Raw genomic sequence first — 20,532 nt, 5'->3', positions numbered from 1 at the left:
AATGTTGATGGCTCAGTGAGAATGCTATTCCCTTCCCAGTTCTCTTAAAATCCTGATTTTGTCAAGAAGGTATCTTTAATATGGTGTTGGTATGTCTTTTAAAATATCTTTAGAATCTGCTAATCTAATCTCTTTTTTTATTAACAAGAAACTGGCCTCAAACTCAGAGACTACAACAGTTTTTAGCTAGACATATTTATTATGCTAATTTTTAGTGTTCTTTTGGTAATTTTTTTATTTTGATATAATTTCCAACTTACAGAAAAGCTGCAAAAACACGATGAAGGACTCCTTTAGACCCTATACCTAGGTTCACTTACTGATTACATTTTGCCCCATTTGCTTTCTTTCTTATTCTCTCTCTCTCTCTGCGTATTATTTTTTGAGCCATTTGCAAATAAGTTGGAGACAATGTTTCTTCTTTATGCTTAAGTACCTCAGTGTTTATTTCCTAAGAACAAGGATTCTCTCACATCACCACAGTGGAACCATCAAAGTCAAGCAATTTAACACTGACACAGTAGTATTATCAAATCCATAGCCCATATTCAAATTTTATCAGTTTTCCCAAAAATGTTCTTTATAGCTCCTCTCTACCGCTACCACCCCGTCCAGGATACAACCCAGAATCACACCTAGCACTTGGTTGTCGTGCCTCATTTCTTCAGTCAGTTGCCAGAGAGTAGATTCGGACTCATGGCAACCCCACGTGTGTCAGAATAGAACGGCACTCCAGAACATTTTCAATGGCTGGTTTTCAGAAGTAGATCACTAGGCCTTTCTTCTGTGGTGACTCTAAGTGGGCTAAAACCGACAACTTTCCGTTAGTAGCCTAGAGCTTAACGTTTGCACCACCCAGGGACTCCTCTTATCTCTTTTGTTGTTGTTAGTTGGTTCTGACTCATAGTGACCCTGTGTACAACTGAATGAAACACTGCCCACTCCTGTGCTATCCTCACAATCATTGCTGTGTTTCAGCCCATTGTTGCAGCCACTGTGTCAGTCCATCTTGTGGACGGTCTTCCTCTTTTCTGCTGACTCTGTACTTTACCAAGCATGTTGTCCTTCTGCAGGGACTCGTCCCTCCTGATTATGTATCTGAAGTACATGAGATGAAGTCTTGCCATCCTTGCTTCTAAGCAGCATTCTGGCTGTACTTCTTCTAAGACAGATTTGTTCATTCTTTTGGCAGTTCATGGTATATTCAGTACCAACGCTTAATTCAAAGGTATCAATTCTTCAGTCTTCCTTATTCATTGTCCAGCTTTCACATGCATATGAGGCAATTGAAAATAATATGAGTTTGTCTGATATTCCCTCATGAACAAGTTTGGTTATGTCTATTTTGGCAGGAAATATCACAGAAGTGATATTGTGTCCTTCTCAGGGCATTATATCAGGAACTGCATATTGTCAGTTTGTCCATGTTGGTGATGTTGCCTTTGATTACTTGGTTAAGGTATTGTCTGCCAGGTTTCTCAACTATAAAATTACTGTTTTTTTTACTTTGTAATTAATAAGAATTTTGGGGGAAATATTTTGAGGCTAGGTAAGTAAAGTGTTTCTCATCAAATTTAAAACAACCCGTTGGTTTTCTAACTCCATCATTTCTTTTATATTTCTTGGTCGGCTTTCTACTGTGAGGAAGAGCCTTTCCTTTTTCCTTTTTTATTTCTTTTTTACTGATAGACTCATGGATTTTATTTTACTCAGTGGGTTATAATATATTACTATCGTTATTTATTTTGATGCTCAAATGTCCCAGATTTGGCCAGTGGGAGTCCCAAGCCTGGCTCCATTGTACTGATGTTTATAATTGCTTTCTATTCATGGCAAGCGATGCCGTTTTTCTCTTCATGGGAGTAACAGAAAATTTTTAAAAAGTTATCTAAATTAAAAACATGAATCGATTAAAGAAAATCGTTAATAATGCAGATACGGCCCAGGGATGACAAAACCACAAAGAGGGTGATATGTAAATGACTGAATTTGGGAAATACTGATCTTGTGTTGCAGGTAAGTTAGCTCTATTTTTCATGTTTCAAATATTTTACCATTTTTTCAAATTAAAAACTTTGTTTCAGAGGTGCCTATATTTGGGCATACGCACTCTGTCTCTTGTGTTGCCTCTTATCCCTGGTGTGCAATGAAAATCCTTTACCAGACTACATATCGCAACCTTCCATTGGGAAATAAAGGTGCCACATGTAAGGAGCCCTGGTGGCGAAGTGGTTAAGAGCTCGGCAGCACACCATAAAGGTTGCAGTTTAAATCCACCAGCGGCTCCTTGGAAACCCTACGGTGCAGTTCTCTTCTGTCCTGTAGGGTTGCTACGAGTGGGACTTGACTCAACAGCAAAGGGTTTAGTTGGCTTGGTATATGTATGTAAACAATCAGGAAGCTGAACCATCCCAGATACAACCCAATCCAGTTATTCAAGGCCCCCAGTTCAAATGCCCTTTTAAAAATTTTTATTTTATAACTTTATTTATTTTGTTGTTGAGAATATACACAGCAAAACATACACCAATTCAACAGTTTCTACATGTACCATTTAGTGACATTGATTATATTCTTTGAGTTGTGTAATCATTCTTACCCTCCTTTTCTGAGTTGTTCCTCCCCATTAACATAAATTCACTGCCCCTAAGGTTCTTATCTAATCTTTCAAGTTGCTGTTGTCAATTTGATCCCATACAGATAGTTCTTAAAAGAGTATAATGCTCAAGGCAGACATTTTTTTTTACTAGTTAAGCTAAACTATTGTTTGGTTTTAAGAAGACTTCAGGGGATTTTTTGGCTTAAGGTTTAAAGATTGTCTCAGGGCAGCAGTTTCAGGGGTTCATCTAACCTTCATGGCTCCAGAAGGTCTGGAGTCTATGAGAATCTGAAATTCTGTTCTTCATTTTCCCCCTTTTGAGCAGGATTCTTCTATGAAATCTCTGATCAAAACATTCAGTAATTGTAGCTGGGCACTATCCAGTTCTTTTGGTCTCATGGCAAAGGAGTCATGGAGGCAATTAGTCACACACTCCATCTCCTCCTCCTAAGCTATATGTATGGGGTAGCTCACAGAATCTGAGTCTGAAGAACTAGGCTTTGGAAAAAATAGAAACACAGACAGCTTTGGGATCTAGGGAGCAGGATTCATGAAGAATCTTTTTAGGACACCAATGTCAGGCGAGGAGCCCTGATGGAATAGTGGTTAAGCAGTTGGCTACTAATTGAAAGGTCAGCAATTTGAACCCACTAACTGTTCCACGGAAGGAAGATATGGCGGTCTGCTTCTGTAAAAATTACAGCTTTGGAATCCCCATGGGGCAGTTCTACTCTGCAGAACTATTGGTAATTGACTTGAGGGCAATAGATTAAGGTTTTTTTGTTTTTTAATGTCAGGATGAATTTCTGCATCAATTTTCCTGTCTTTACATCTCTCTGCTTAAGCTTCAAATTCCAAATAGAGCATCAATTTGCCTCTGTTGGGTCATGAGCCCCGTTTGGCTACAAGAGGACAGTGTACCTTGATTAATAGGGCCCCAACACAACACACAAGGAGTGGGGAGTCGTTCTCCAAAGAAAAATCAGGTGCAACTGACTAAACAGTTCATAATTACACTTAAAAGGAGCACTGCTAGGTCATTTAGCCTAACAAAGTTTTTTAAGAAAATGTTCTGCATCCCACTTTGGTGAATGGCGTCTGAGGTCTTAAAACTTTGCAAGTGGCCATCTAAGTTGCATCAATTGGTCCCAAACCAAAGCACTTGGAGCAAAGGAGAATGAAGAACACTAAAGACATAAGGAAAATATTAGCCCAAGAGACAAAAGGTCCACATAAACCAGAGACTCCATCAGCCTGAGACAAGAAGAACTAGATGGTACCCGGCTATCACTGATGACCACCCTGACAGGGAACAAAACAGAAAGTCCTGGATGGAGCAGGAGAAAAGTGGGTGCAGAACTCGAATTCTAGTAAAAGGGCCAGACTTAATGGTCTGACTGAAACTGGAAACCATGGCCCCCAGAAGCTCTGTTAACCCAGAACTAAAATCATTCCCTGAAGTCCACTCTTCAGACATAGATTAGACTGGACTATAAAACATAAACTAATACTCATGAAGAATGTGCCTCTTAGTTCAATCAGATATGTGGGACAAAATGGGCGGCTCCTGTCTGGAGGCAGAATGAGAAGACAGGAAGGGACAGGAACTGGTTGAATGGACACAAGAAACCCAGGGTGGAAAGTTGGAGTGTGCTGTCACATTGTAGGGATTACAACTAATGTCACATAACAATATGTGTACAAAATTTTGTATTAGAAATTAACTTGAGCTGTAAACTTTCACCTAAAGCACAATTGAAAAAAAAAAAAGGAGCTCCGGGGGCACAATGGTTAAGCACTTGACTGCTAACTGAAAAGTCTGCAGTTTGAATCCACCGGCCACTGGGAGATTCAAGACCTGGAGAAAAGGCCTGGAGATAGCTCCCAGGGATGGGTTATTCAATAAGCAAGGTAAGCATGGGCTTACTTGTGCTTACTTACTAATTTGTAATGAACGAATTGTTCACTAAAAAAAAAAAATCCTGTTGCTATTGAGTCGGTTTCAACTCATAGTGATCCTACAGGGTGCTACTCATGTGAAATTGTTCACTACAGATTAGTAAGTAAGCACAAGTAAGCCTGTGCTTACCTTACTTACTAGGTCATCTGCCCCCGTCATGGATTATAAATTTGGAAAGAGGCTTTGATTCCGTAGGAAGGTGCTGTGGGGTTAGTAGAGAGACAGTTGCCAGCCATATCTAGAAGCAGAATCTTCAATGTGGTGAAAAAATGTGAAATTGTTCACTACAGATGATCTGGTAGGCAAGATACGCACCATACTTACCTTGCCTGTTGGATAATCTGCCCCTGTTCACTCCTATAAAGATTACAGTTTAGGAGACTCTATGGGGCAGTTCTACTGGGTCACATGGGGTCACTATGAGTCAGAATCAACATAACAGTACCTAACAACAACAACGTTATGTGCCGGGCATTCTCATAAGCACTTTACGTCTAATGTCTCATTAAATCTGCACAACAACCCAATGAAACTGGTAATGCTCTCATTCCTCCTTTACAGAGGAGGCAATGGAGGCTCAGAGGTTCAATAACTTGTCCAAAGTTATAGCTGGTAACTGCAAGAGTCAGGATTCAAACACAGGCCATCTGACTCCAGAGTCCCTGCTCTTAATCACTGAGCTCTATTTTTGCTAAGTGCTGACCGACTCATAGCAACCATATGTACGAAAGAATGAAACGCTGCCCAGTCCTGTGCCATCCTCAAAATTCTTGCTATATTTGAGCCCATTGTTGCAGCCACTATGTCAATCCATCTCGTTGAGGGCCTTTCTCTTTTTCACTGACCCCTTACCTTACCTTACCAAGCATGATGTCCAAAGTATGTGAGACGAAGTCTCTCCATCCTCTCTTCCGTGGAGCACTCTGGCTGTACTTCATCCAAGGCAGACTTGTTAGTTTTTCTGGCAGTCCATGGTATATTCAATATTCTTCGCCAACACTGTAATTCAAAGGCGTCAATTCTTCTTTAGTCTTCCTTATTCATTGTCCAGCTTTCACAAGCGTATGAGTTGATTGAAAGCACCATGGCTTGGGTCAGGCACACCTTAGTCCTCAAAGTGATATCTTTGTTTTTCAATACTTTAAAGAGGTCTTTTGCAGCAGATTTGCCCAATGCAATATACATCATTTGATTTCTTGACTGCTGCTTCCATGGGTGTTGATTGTGGATCCAAGTAAAATGAAATCCTTGACAACTTTAATCTTTTCTCCGTTTATCATGATGTTGCTTATTGGTCCAGTTGTGTAGATTTTTGTTTTCTTTATGTTGAGATGTAATCCACACTGAGGGCTATAGCCTTTGATCTTCATCAGTAAGTGCTTCAAGTCCCCTTCACTCTCAGCAAGGTTGTGTCACCTGCATATCGCTGGTTATTAATGAATCTTCCTCCAGTTCTGATGCCACGTTCTTCTTCATACAGTCCAGCTTCGTCGATTATTTGCTCAGAATACAGATTGAATAAGTATGGTGAAAAGATACAACCCTGATGCATGCCTTTCTTGAATTTTTAAACCACACACTACCCCCTTGTTCTGTGCTACCAACTGTGTCTTGGCCTATGTACAGATGCCACATGAACACAATTAAGTGTTCTGGAATTCCCATCCTTTGTAATGTTATCCATAATTTGTTATGATCCACACAGTTGAATGCCTTTACATAGTCAATGAAACACAGGTAAACGACTTTATAGTATTCTCTGCTTTCAGCCAAGATCTAGTTGACATCAGCAATGATTTTCCTTGTTCGGTGTCCTCTTCTCAATCTGAATTGAATTTCTGGCAGTTCCTTGTGGATGTACTACTGCAACCATTTTTGAATTATCTTCAACAAAATTTTACTTGCATGTGATATTAATGATATTGTTTGAACTCTAAGTCAGGGGAAATGAATTCTTAGCAGACAAAACCAAGAGTGTCTACCCCACCTCTATTCCATGGAGACTTTCTTATCCACTGCTCAATTACCTCCTTTCCCAGTTTTGTACCCCAGGGCCCACGAATCTCTCTTCTGTGGGCTGTTAGCCTTTCCCTGGTGATTGATGTCTCTGTCTCTCTATGTCTTCCAGACAGTGGGCTCTTTTTGTCCAGTCTGTGTTTATCTCCGAATTTTCCACAAGATGTAAACAGGGTTGTCCACATAGCCAAAGCTCAGTAAATATTTGGGGAATTGAATTGAGTTTCCTTAATAATATTTACCTTAGAAGAGGGAGAGAGAGAGAGATCGAGATCCTGAGTGAGCACAAGAGCTTTTTATATTCTCTTAATTTATCTAGTTAATAATCGAATACTCCACATGCCAATGTGATGGTGCACTGTCTTCCTTCCTTGTCAATCAATTAATCTCAAAGGATGATTGGAATACACAGACTTTTGTTTCCAAACAAAGGTAGTAGTCAGATCAGCTGTTAACATCAGCAGTCTACCTGAGCATTTAGCCTGGGCTCAGTAAATAGATATTTATGCTTGTTTTTGCAAAGGATGAAGAGATCGTGCTTATTGTGTTTGTATGCTTTGGGCTGATTTCCTCTATAACTCATCAGGGCTGCAGGTCCCCTCCTGCTGGCCTTGAATAGAGTTCTCCAGAGTCAGGAAAACAGTTATAATCCCTTCTCATTCCCTGGGCAGGCTTTTGAAAACTGAGATGGGCTGGCCCCAGAAGTCATTTTAATTATGAGGCTAGCTTAGCTTTTGAATATTTTTTTCTAACTTGTTCAATGGTGTTACGTGTTTTCAGTGGCTTGGGCATTTGAGAGAACTGGGCTTGATTTCTGGGCCCAAATTCTGGAAACTCAGCTGTTAGCTGGTAGTTTTGGGCATTTTATTTCACTTCTCTGAGTTTCATTTGTCATCAGTAAAATGGGAATAATATTGCTTACTTTATAGGGTTGTTATGAGTATTCAGGAAGTTAATACATACAGAACGCTGTCTTCAATTTACATTCCCTCCAAAGAAGCCTCCAAGACAAGAACTTGGTGCAAGACGTTTATTTAGAAGACGATCTGTCTTTTTTTTTTTCCTGTCTTTGTTTTCTAGTGCTTCCATAACAAAAAACACAGCAAGTGGGTGGCTTTAAAAAACAGGAATTTGCCTCACAGTTTTTTGAGGCTGGAAGTCCAAATCAGGACATCAGCTCTAGGGAAGAGTTCTTCCTCATTGGCAGCCCCCGGGCATTCCCTGGCATTCCTGGGCTTGTGATGGTTCCTCACATGGTCCCTTCCCACTGCATGTGTTTTTCCGTGTCTGTTTACCCTTCTAATAAGACACCACTCAGAAAGGGTTTGGTTTAGCATCCACCCGACTCTGGTATGACCTCATTAACATAACAAAATAAAGCCACTGTTTCCCAGGGTCACATTCACAGGCACAGGGATTAGATTTCATATCTTTTGGGGAGGGCACAGTTCAATTCGTAACAGGGTCTCAGGAAGCAGGAGAGGGAGAGGTGGGGAGAATGAAATAAAGAAGGAAGAGAAGTCAATGAGTGAGGTACTACTGTGGGCAACTGGGCTTGATCTCACTCAGGGGATCCTTGTGATACTGTGCTGAACATACCTCAGAATCATGACACCAGAGGACAAGGAATCCAGGCAACTCATCTGGCTTTCATCCTTCATTGGCTAAGGGTTGTCCACCCCCACCCATCACAGTAATTCTAGGTTGCCCTTGCGCCCTGTGGTGCTGGAACAAGCCTGCAGGCACAGATAAAGACATGCAGGCGCTTGAGGTGGGATGCTACCAGTAGGCCTGGAAATGTTCACAGCTGCAGGCAAACTCTAGTGGATGAGATGACATGTGGTGAGGCATCATCTGTGACTGCTAAAGGGTTTACAGCAGCGTCTGGCACATAATGAGTACTCAATACGCTGCAGCTTTGGTAACCCTGGTGGCGTAGTTGTTAAGTGCTATGGCTGCTAACGAAAAGGTCAGCAGTTTGAATCCGCCAGGCGCTCCTTGGAAACTCTATGGGGCAGTTTTACTCCACCCTATAGGGTCGCTATGAGTCAGAATAGACTCAATGGCAGCGGGTATAGTTGACATTGCCATCGATTCAATTCCAACTCATAGCAACCCTACAGAACTGCCCCATAGGGTTTCCAAGGAGTGCCTGGTGGATTTGAACTTCCAACCTTTTGGTTAACAGCTGTAGCTCTTAACCACTATGCCACCAGGGTTTCCAATTTTTGGATTTTATGGGTATAGCCCCTGGGTGGTGCAAATAGTTAATGCACTTGGCTGCTAACTGAAAGGTTGGTGGTTTGAATCTACCCAGAAGTGCCATGGAAGAAAGGCCTGGCAATCTACTTCTGAATAATCAGACTTGAACACCCTACGGAGCACAGTTCTACTCTGGTGCACATGAGGTCCTCATGCGCTGGAGCTGACTGCATGACAACTGGGATTCTAAAATCCAGTCCTAGTAATCTCCTATTTCTTCTCTTGATGAACACAATAGCTGTGTGGACTTCCCCACTGATGTGCCTGAAGATAGTTGCTTCTCCTGAGAGGCATTCTTCATCAATTACAATACTCTTTGCCACTTAGCCTGCATACACTCTCAGTCCCAAAGTAGTTTGCACAAATAAATTGCTATTTGCACATGAGATAGAAATCATTTGTTATCACATCATTAAGCTGTGAGCTCCTGGATTGCAGAAGCTATGTATTTCTTATTTTTGTTGCTAAGACACTAAAAGTATTGCATCAGGAACATTATAGGAATTTGATCAGTGGTTGCTGAATGAGCGAAAGTCCTTGTTTTGAAGGTATTCACAATCCAGCTTCCAGACTGGAACATACAGGTCGTGGGTTCAGTTGGGCTATGGTATAGCTTCATTTGATCTTTATAACAACAATCCCAGGATATAGACAATATTATTATCTCCATTTTATTAGGGGAAAGCTGAGGCTCAGATGCCAAGCAATTTGTCTAAATTTGATCCCTGGTCTGTTAAGAGTCCAAGGTTTATGGTCTTAACCCCTGCACACGTGTTGGTGTGTGTGCCTGCAGTGTTGCGATGTTTCAGTTGCTGCTGTCTGAGTTCCTCCTCTGTTTGCGTGGCAATTTGAATAATTTATGGAGCATATTTCCCAGCATCTTTGCTTGACTGGTAATAGGAACTCTGCTCATTCTGTTCATGGCAGCGAATGCGAAATCATTGATTTTTTTTTTTCTTCCACAGACAAATCTGGAAGTGAAATATTGGGATGCCTATAGTCTCTATTGTTAAAAAAGGAAGGAAGTTACTAAGTATTTCCAAAGCATCCCATTCTTCCCGGCATCGGTAGACAGGGAAAAGGAAAGGGGAGCTAAAGTTTGAGTGCCTACACAATGATCACGCTTTATGTACGTTGTTCTCACTCACTCATCTGTCACGACTTTGCCCAAGCATCACCTCCCCCGTGCACACTTTCCTCACCACCCCTTTCCTCATTGACTTGACCCCTCCCTACTTTGTGACCTATTTTGTCCTCTCACCATGCATCTTCGCACATACTCATGTCCGTTTCTGCTCTTCCTCTAAATTCGCCTGTTCAAAATGGCAGCCCCCAGCCACAACTGCTACTGAGCGCTTGAAATGCTGCTAGTCTGAGATGTAGTGTAAAATACACATGAGGTTTCAAAGTCTTAGTGTAAAAAACAGAATGGGAAATATCTCACTAATAATGTTTATGTTGGCTATGTATGTTGAAACGATAACATCTTACATATAAAAAATATTGGGTTAAATAAAATGTACTGTTAAAATTTTACCTTTTTTATTATTTTTTTTAAAGTGGCTACTAGAAAATTTAAAACTACCGGCTGTTATGTCTTTCTCCCACTCTGCTCCGCCCCGAAACTCACACCCACTGCCATCACGTTGATTCTGGCTCCTAGCAACCCTGCAGGACAAGCTAGAACTGCCCCATAGGGTTTCCGAGACCGTAAATCTTTACGAAAGCAGACTGCCACATCTTTCTCCCTTGGAGCCGCTGGTGGTTTTGAACCTCCGACCTTACGGTTAGCAGTTGATCATTTTAACCACTGTGCCACCAGGATTCCATCCACTCCATCCCTATGCCTTTGTATTTCAGCCACAGTGTTCCACCCTCCACTCCTCAAATACAACCTTCAAAATTCCTCACCTCCTTGCTTTTTACACGTTTCTCCCTATGCTCAAAATGGCTTTTGAAACGTTTATTTCCACCACTACCCTAACTTCATCCAAGCTGCTAAAAATAATCTTGTTTCCAACTCTTGGGCTTCCTTCTCATTTTCAGCGTTGCAAGTGAAGATTTTAATTTAGTTTAGATTTCACTTTTAGTAGCTGATCTGTCTGTGTTTGAAAGTGACTAGCTATGTGAGGGAAATCCTGGTGGCGTGGTGGTTAAGAGCTACAGCTGCTAATCAAGAGGCTGGCAGTTCGAACCCACCAGGCACTCCTTGGAAACCCTGTGGGGCAGTTCTACGCTGTCCTATAGGGTCACTATGAGTCGGAATCAACTCCACGGCAATGAGTTTGGTTTTGAGTTTTTGAGCTATGTGAGGTCATGGGATTTATACAGAGGACATGAGCATTAAATAAGAATACAAGTGGAAGTCCTTAACACAGTGCCTTTATAAAATGATGAAGTTCACTGACAATGCGACTAACTTTTTCCACTCTGTAAATACAGGTTTATGTATGGGACATTTTATTAACATGGGACCCAGCTCTATTTTTTTGCTTCCTGCTGAGAAATATGGTAAGCACAGTCATGCCTCCTAATCATGAATGCCTCTTTCGTGATATCCTAGCCCCTGGAGATTTACTTTTCTGCATCTAAAACCTTGAGGATTTTAGATCATGAAAATGAAAATTGTAGAGATGCATGAGTTTTAAAATCAACTCCACCAAACCCTTGGATGGAGGACCAGTCACAAAAGGAAAATCCTTCTTGACATGCGTATTACTTGCTACAAAGCAAAACAAATTTATAAGCATATCATTGAAATCAGGAGAAACAGAATCTCGTTAAGAGTTTCTAGTGAGTTAGGGATGGTAATTTGAAATGCATCATATTTTACTCTTATTTAAGGTGAGAGGCAGCATAATAGGGTGGCTAAGAGCCTGGATTCTAAAGGTCATGGCCTGGCTTGAAATCCTGTCTCCATCATTTACTGTGTGATCTTAGGCAGGTGACAAAACCTAGACCGTACTTCTTAGGGGTGTTGGGAGAATAAGCAAGTTAATACATATAAAGTTCTTATAACAGAGTCTGGCACACAGTAGGTGCCATATAAATGTTTGCTATTGTCATGAGTGGAAATTGACTCAAAGGCAACTAACAACAATGACATCATCGTTATTATTATATCTTTACCAGTTGTCTAGTCAGTTCAGATCCATGGTGATCCCATGTGTGTCAGAGCAGAGCTGTGCTCTATGGGGTTTTCAATGGCTGATTTTTTCAGAAGTAGGTAGCCAGGCCTTTCTTTCGAGGTACCTCTGAATGGACTCGAACCGACAACCTTTCAGTCAGTAGCTAAGCCTGTGGACCATTTGCACAAACCAGGGACTCCTATGATGTCTTTAATAGTCCTTTATGTGTTGGTTTTACTTTCTTGTTTGAAGGATCCCGAACGTCTCTTTAAAGGCTTGTCTCATCTCCATCCTGAATTTCTCCATGTCGTTTTTAGTTTCCCATCTGGGAATTCTCCTATCACGTTTTTATTATTTTTTTTCTCTCTCCGTTACTCATCCTTGCATTTTAAGAGTGGGGCAGCTAATTCAACCGCTGTTTATGTGGAGGAAGCGAAGCCAAGTTCTGCTATGCTGAATACTTTATTTATATTTTTTTATGTAAACATAATTTGCTTTGTAGGCACAATATAACAAAAGCTCTAAAGCCACAAATACAGTAGACAATGTTCAGTTCACTCCAATCAAGCTTAAATTACAGAGAAGCCTTCACAGTTCCTTTAAGGCAAACTGAGACATTCTTTACACTTCCTTCAGGTAAACAATCACGTGATGGGAGAGAAGGTGCTTAAAATGAGGGTACATTAAACATTATATATTTTCTTTTTGCCCATTCTTCATGGTATAAATTCGTCTTATCAGTCAAACTCTAGTTTTCTCTTTTCTTTCTGTATTTTGAGGACAGAGAAGGGCTTTCTTTAATGATAATTTGTGATTACTATATTAACCTTGCTCATTAAAAAAAGAATTTTTTTTTTTTTTAATTAAAAACACAGATGGGAAGAAATAACTTTTCATCTATCTCCTCTGGAAATAAGAAAGGCATTTGGATTCTGAATGTCTAGAGTTCCTACGTCCCCAGGAAGGAGGACTCTGATACCACCAGGGGCTGGCTCTTCATCCCTCCAATCCTAGAAAATGCCATTTCTGCTCAGCCTACCAGGAATGTCACTTGGGTAGGGGTTTTTCTTAGGTTCCCCTCAGACTCCATTTTCAACATGGTAATGGGAGAAGCAGGACCAATAATACAGTGTATAACACAGGTGTCAGAGGATTGACATCTCCACATTATCTCTCCAAATGGCACAGAGCTGGAATACTGGTAAGTCCTGGGGTAGTAGGAGAAGACGATATTGGTGCCCTGTTTTGACATACTCTCATCCCACGGCTCGTTAGTTTATGTATACATTCACCATGAGGAGAAGCTCCCTTAGATGAATATCTGGCAAAAGTTAAGTCATCACAGCAAGCTCAGGATAGGGAAGAGGGTTAGGAGGTGACATTTGTGACAAAAGAACTTTGAAATGTGTTCACTTGGGAGAAGAGTTGGGTCTACCCTAAGGCTTGCGGGTTGGGGAAATCAGGCAATGCAGGAACCCTCTGATGTTCTGCAAAACGCAAAGCGAGTTGAGGTGCTAACCACCTGGGCTCTTGTGTCTCCAGGTTGGTTTGTAAATGATTTTAAAACTTTGAGCTGAACGCCCTGGGAGGATAGACTGGAGCCCCCTCATGGAGACATTGAGAATCTTCCTGGAGGTTAACCTTTTACCTCTCAAGCAAGCCCAGTCAAGTGGGGTAGGGATGGGGTTTCTCAAGGGTTTAGAAGCTGGAAAATTGATCAAAGGGGTGCAATCAAGTAGTTCGGTCCCTGATTTCCTAAGGGCAGGGGTCCTGCAAAGGGTCTGCCTCATGACTTTATATAAGAGGAAGGAACTATACATTTGGCAACAGCTGCTACACATGACCCTTTTTTATCACTAGAGTTTTGCTGCATGTTGGAACATGCTTTGGCAAGAGAAGATACTCATTTTTCCAAATATGATTTACAAAGGAGCTCTTCTTTGGGGGATCCACCTTAAATGTGGTTGCTTACTACCGGGAATTGAAAACAGCAAAACTGGTAATGCTGATGGAAACTTTGCAAACACAGTTAAGTCTCCATAATGACTTCTGAATTAGTTCCGTTTGCGGTTTTCTTACAATTAAAATATGTATGGAGTAGGGGGGTGGTGCTCACAAGATGTGGTCTCAGAGGAGCAATCTCTGTGGCTGGTCCTCAAACTCATGCTGTTGACCCATCTTCTATCCTGAAAAAACTCAGACCTGCCTCCCTGTGTTTACTGATAAAAACCAGTGAAAGGATCAAACACTAGAGGGTTAGAGGAGATTGGCACAAACCTTTCAATAGTGAAACAATGCAATGAATATAAGGAAGTTGCCTCTTCAAAGAGGAGAGGTTCTAAATTTACGGGCCCATGAAAACATCTCTTGGCCTACCCTTTTTCTGCCTGCCACATTGGCAAGTGCTGTAGTCAAACGTATGGGCAACTAGCAGCAAAAACGTCATTGGCCAGAAGAATTCCAGGACCTGGACAGTACTTTGTAATAACAACACTTTTCAACGCAGACTTGTCTTTGCCCATGTCTGGTCTCTTAGGCATCGGGCCTATGGGCTTGTTTTAATTTGCAAGGCTGTTCTAGAACTGTTGAGAAGGATCCAAGGATGGATGGTTTTGATATAGGGGAGAGGGAGAGTGTCATCCACAGATGGGGAGGGACATAATACTGCATGGAATGGGATTGGCACTTAAATTCAAAAAACAACAGTGATTGGCAGCTTTTTAGCTCAGCTGACTGCAGACAAACACGACACACACTGGACTACAGCATTTGTTCACTGGGTCACAGAAGAGCTTTCTCAGCCTGGTCTTCGTCTTCCAAACCATCCTCATGTTCTCCTGCCTGGGTCCTGGGTTACTGGATAAAGGGCATCCGCTCCTTGTTCTCACTGTCGCCCTCATGGTCCTCCTCTTCCTCCCCCGCCTCGCTGGTCTCTGTGCTGTCGTTGGCCATCTGTAATTCAACAGAGGACATTATAAACGAGTCCTGAAATCCTGCCTCTACTTTTTCCAAGCTTCTGATGTCTTCTTGAGGAAGCCCCATCACAGGGCTTCTTTGAAGGCTAGGAGCTAAGGATGCTTGCTTCCCCTAGAGGGCAGTGTGTGTGTGTACTGTCTTATTTCAGGCTCCCCAAGCAGATTTTGGGATGAGGATTTGAGTACAAGTACCTGGAATCTGGGAGAGAATCCCAGGCCTATTGTTTCTGTGCTTTCCTGTCTTTGCACTCAGATTGCTCTTCAGACGCTCTCAGGAAGCATTTTCCTTTCCTTCTTAGCACTCATTTCAGTATGTGATTAATCCCTCATTTGTATAATCATTTGATTAATGCTCTTCCTCCATGAAACCACAAGCTGCCTGTATTTTCTCCTGCCTCACCTGTGCCTGCAACTGATAGACTCTTGATGAATCTCTTGTGTTGAACTGAATAGATTCCTCCCCTTTTCACTCACCAATGGAGTCGGGGTCTTTTCTACATCCAGAATTAACTTGCCAATGTTCCCTCGGTCATGGATTCGCTGCATGGCCTCCTTCACCTGAGAGATGAGAGAAAAGGAAGCTCTGGTTAGGTGAGATGTTGCCCAGAGAAAGCATCTGGCAAAAGCCAAACCATAAGCTTCCCACCAGGGGGCGCTGTGGTTCAAGCTTAATAAGTAAGTGGGCAAAGGTGTCCAACACTGGGATGCAAATAAATTCCGGTGGTTGTGTACGCACACCCTGTTCTTGAGCCAGTGACTGTCTCCTGTCTCAAAAATGAGGGTGACTGCAGGTTTGAAAAGAGCTCCTGAAACAAGGTAGACGAAAAAAAAAAAGTTTTTTAAAAAGGGTCCTTTAGAATTCTAAGAGTTACATGCTTCAGGGTGTCAGGACACATCACCCAGAGGAAATTTTGACCAATAAAAGTTTTTTTCGAGAGTCAGTGAATGCCTTGCTTACTTAATATATTTTAATACTACCATATTTTATGCAAATAACGTGTGCCTTCTATGTTTGTTTGCCAATCACGCCCTCCCCCACCGGCGGCATTTTTGGAAGCTGCTTTGCCAATTTTTTTTACATGTTGCTGTAAAAAAAAAAAAGTTAGCATAGTGTACTTACAAAAATACCTTTGCAGGGGGAGGGCGAGGTTGTCAAGCAAATGTAGAAGGTGCGTGTTATTTGTGTAAAAATACGGTACAAAATGCTGATACATATTTTTTGCTACATTGACCAATTACCCAATGTTGAGTTACATTTAAGAAAATCCCCATGATTCCTGGCTATTAGATAGAAACTTCATCTCCAACTAAGTGGTGTTTTGCCCAGAAGTAGTATTCTCCCCAGAAAAGAGGACCTACTGTCCCTTTCAAATGTTGGGGGCTTGACAGACCAATGGATGTCTCCTGGGACACTCTGAAAAAGCAAGGGCGTGATAATCTGATTTCTATGTTGAGTATTTCATTCTGTTGCTGTGTGGAGAATGAACTCTAGGGGGCACTGTGAGGATTAAATGGGAGAAGGAAAAGTCAACAGGGAACTCAGCGCTTGGTATGGGTTACATCCTTCATTTTGTGATGAAATGATGAAAAGAAGGGTTGGGGGCTGCAGAAGATCTAGCCTAAATATATTTTCTCAAGTTTCACAATTTTAAACGTTTCTGTTCATTCGGTCCACAAATATTCATGAAATGTTGCTTATAGGCCAGATGCCATGATTTAAAAAAACAAAAAAAATAGAGTAAAACACAGCACTTGCCTTTGAGGAACTCAATCTGCATCTGTGGAGCAGTGTTTGCTTATCTGAGAACAAAAGCCTTGTACTCATTTGCAAACAAACTTGACAGAGCCATCAAAATGTCTGGATTCTAATTACATGTCTGGGACTTTAACCTAAGGATATAATTCAAATTATGGGGAAAAAACTTACCAAACAGAAGATAATCACAGCATTGTTTTTAATGGCAAAAAATTGAAGCAACCTATATGTCATAGTGTAAGGGAATGGTTAAGTAAAGGACGGCTCTTACCATTTATCTACTGAATAGAAATGTTGTGTAGTGCTGAAAGTGCTAATCATAAAGAATATATCGCAGGATTAAAGGTTTTTGTAATACTGTTAAGTGAAAAAAATGAGATATACTTTTAAATTTACATCTCCATAAAAACTCAAGTTAAAATAACTTGAAAGGGATTATGGATAGATAATAAACATTATGTAGAGCGAAAAGGTGTTTTTTTTTTTTAAATAATTTTTATTGAGCTTTAACGTTTACAAATCAAGTCAGTCTGTCACATATAAGCTTATATACACCTTACTCCATACTCCCATTTACTCTCCCCCTAATGAGTCAGCCCTTCCAGCCTCTCCTTTCATGACAATTTTGCCAGTTTCTAACTCTCTCTACCCTCCTATCTCCCCTCCAGACAGGAGATGCCAACACAGTCTCAAGTGTCCACCTGATACAAGTAGCTCACTCTTGATCAGCTTCTCTCTCCTACCCATTGTCCAGTCCCTTCCCTGTCTGATGAGTTGTCTTCGGGAATGTTTCCTGTCCTGGGCCAACAGAAGGTTTGGGGACCATGACCACCGGGATTCCTCTAGTCTCAGTTAGACCATTAAGTTTGGTCTTTTTGTGAGAATTTGGGGTCTACATCCCACTGATCTCCTGCTCCCTCAGGGGTTCTCTGTTGTGCTCCCTGTCAGGGCAGTCATCGGTTGTGGCCGGGCACCAACTACTTCTTTTGGTCTCAGGATGATGTAGGTCTCTGGTTCATGTGGCCCTTGCTGTCTCTTGGGCTCGTAGTTATCGTGTAGCCTTGGTGTTCTTCATTCCCTTTGATGCAGGTGGGTTGAGACCAATTGATGCGTCTTAGATGGCTGCTTATTAGCATTTAAGACCCCAGACGCCACACTTCAAAGTGGGATGCAGAATGTTTTCATAATAGAATTATTTTCCAATTGACTTAGAAGTCCTCTTAAACCATAGTCCCCAAACCCCCACCCTTGCTCTGCTGACCTTCGAGGCATTCAGTTCATCCCGGAAACTTCTTTGCTTTTGGTCCAGTCCAGTCGAGCTGACCTTCTGTGTATTGAGTATTGTCCTTCCCTTCACCTAAAGAAGTTCTTATCTACTAACTAATCAGTAAATAACCCTCTCCCCCCCCCCATAACCACAAAAGTATGTGTTCTTCTCAGTTTATACTGTTTCTCAAGATCTTATAATAGTGGTATTATACAATATTTGTCCTTTTGCCTCTGACTAATTTCGCTCAGCATAATGCCTTCCAGGTTCCTTCATGTTATGAAATGTTTCACAGATTCGTCACTGTTCTTTATCGATGCGTAGTACTCCGTTGTGTGAATATACCACAATTTATTTAACCATTCATCCGTTGATGGACACTTTGGTTGCTTCCAGCTTTTTGCTATTGTAAACAGAGCTGCAATAAACATGGGTGTGCATATATCTGTTCGTGTGAAGGCTCTTATTTCTCTAGCGTATATTCCGAGGAGTGGGATTTCTGGGTTGTATGGTAGAAAAAGGTGCTTTTTAGCCCTACCTTCCAAACATTGTTTTTGGTAACATGTTATCAAGTCCGTATTTAATATAAACTAAACACATCTTTTTTTTTAAACACATCTTTAAAAGCTGTCTTTGAATAACCTGGCATTGGTTGAAATCAATCTTGTTTTACAGACTGAGAGTGTCATATGATTGTTAAATTTCTCAACTCTAATATATAAATCCAATAGATTTCTTCTATTTGTGGTGAACACTGCTTTTCAAAGTTCTTTTACATTTGCTTATAACATCAGCTATTACTGACTAAGAATCTTTATATACTGTGGCAGACAGCTTCTCAAATGGCTCCCAGTGATCCCTGCCACCTGGTACTCATGGCCTTGTGTAATCCCCTTGCCTTGAGTAAGGGCTGCACCTAGTGACTTGATTCTAATGAACGGAGTATGGGAAAAGTGATGGAATGTCACTTCTCAGATTAGGTTATAAAAGACTGACTTCTGTCTAGCAGTCTCTTCCTCTTTGAGTCTTCTCACTTTTTTGCTGTGATGAAGCCAGCTACCATGTTGTGAGCCCCTGTGGAGAGGCCCACGTGGCAAGAAACTGACGGCAGACTCTGGCCAACAGGCAATGAGGAACCGAGACGTTTGTCCAAAAGCCTGTGAGAAACTGGGACAACCACCATTGAGAGAGCTCAGAAGCAGCTCTTTTCCCCCTTGAGCCTTCAGATAAGACTGCAGCCCTGGCTGACACCTTGATTGGCGCCTTATGAGACACCCTGAACCAAAGGACCTAGCTAAGCCATGCCCAATTCCTGATCCCACAGAAACTATGTGGTAATAAATGTTATTGTTTTAAGCCACTAAGGTTAGGGTAATTTGTTATGCAGCAATAGGTAACTAATACATACAAATTCTTATAAATACTTACAACCTTGTAAGAAACATATTATACCCATTTTACAGATATGTTCCCTGATGCTCAAAGATATAAACCATGTATCCAAAGATTACACGGCTATTGGTGACAGAATTGTGGTTCAAACTCAGGTCTGTCAGACTTTAAAACTGCAGCTTTCCTGATGCGGCCCAGTCTATGTTTCTTTGGATTCTGAAAGGCAGAGGAAGGTAGTAGTAATGTCTCACATAATAGCAGTCCTGGCTTCCCAGAATTCAGTTCTTTATTACCTTGGCAAGTCATTAAGCACCTGGAAACTCTTTGGAGATTATGAACAATTTTCAAGCTGCTTCTCTAATAAGACAGAGCCCAGGGAAATGAAAAAGCTGTTTTCTCACCAGTGAAAGCTTATTGTGAAGTTAGGAAAAAAAGCCACCTGCAGGGCTGGCTCTAATCTGCATATTTTCTTGGGTATTTCTTTCTGAAATGAACTAACTCCTTTAAGTTGCTTATGTGGGGGAAGGGAGTTAAGACACTGGAGAAAGGGTTATGTATATTTCCAGGAGACCATTTAAGTCATCTTCTGTTTGCGTTTATATCATCTTCTCAGGCTGCTCTGGGAAATGCTTAAAAGCCCTTCTGATGACAACTTCGAAGGAAAGAAACTACCAGTCTTTGATCAACTCTTTATCGGGTATTATGTCAGGCATCTTATGTATGTTAAAAAACAAAACTAATTGCCTTAGGCTGATTCCTACTCATGGTGACCTCATGTGTATCAGAGTAGAACTGCTTCATAGGGTTTTCATTGGCTGGTTTTCAGAAGTAGATTGCCAGGCCTTTCTTCCAGGATGCCTCTGGGTGAACTTGAACCTTCAAGTTTTCAGTTAGCAGCCAAGCGCATTAACTGTTTACACCACCCAGGAACTCCTCATATATATTATCCTACTTAATCCACATACTTGCAGTTTCACAGATGAGAAACATAAAGATAAAAAAAATCCCAGGAGTCTGCCTCTGGTCACCATCTGAGAGGTGGTAGGAACCAGTGGGAATTGAGAAAGCAGCTGCCACTTTTCAGGAATCTGGACAAATACCAAGACAGGACTTTGTCTCTACCCAAAATTGCTGCCAAAGAACACCACAGCAGGGTAAACTCTGCAAAAAGAGACTT

At 41.4% G+C, this 20,532-nt stretch overlaps 1 protein-coding gene across 1 annotated transcript in view; it reads right to left on the bottom strand.

Annotated features, from left to right (window-relative positions):
• Nucleotides 1–12,419: 12,419 nt before the first annotated feature.
• Nucleotides 12,420–20,532, bottom strand: part of VAT1L (vesicle amine transport 1 like) — a 195,023-nt gene continuing 186,910 nt past the window's right edge. Inside the window, exons 8-9 of the mRNA XM_049863957.1 lie at nucleotides 15,415–15,498; nucleotides 12,420–14,917 (exon numbers count right to left, since the gene is read on the bottom strand). Coding sequence (XP_049719914.1) covers nucleotides 14,819–14,917; nucleotides 15,415–15,498 — 183 coding nt within the window. The 3' untranslated portion in view covers nucleotides 12,420–14,818. The remainder of the gene's footprint in view (nucleotides 14,918–15,414; nucleotides 15,499–20,532) is intronic.

Source organism: Elephas maximus, chromosome 21, assembly GCF_024166365.1.
Source record: "Elephas maximus indicus isolate mEleMax1 chromosome 21, mEleMax1 primary haplotype, whole genome shotgun sequence".
In the NCBI taxonomy this organism is placed as follows: domain Eukaryota; kingdom Metazoa; phylum Chordata; class Mammalia; order Proboscidea; family Elephantidae; genus Elephas; species Elephas maximus.
This window is presented reverse-complemented; position numbering and strand designations above follow the sequence as displayed.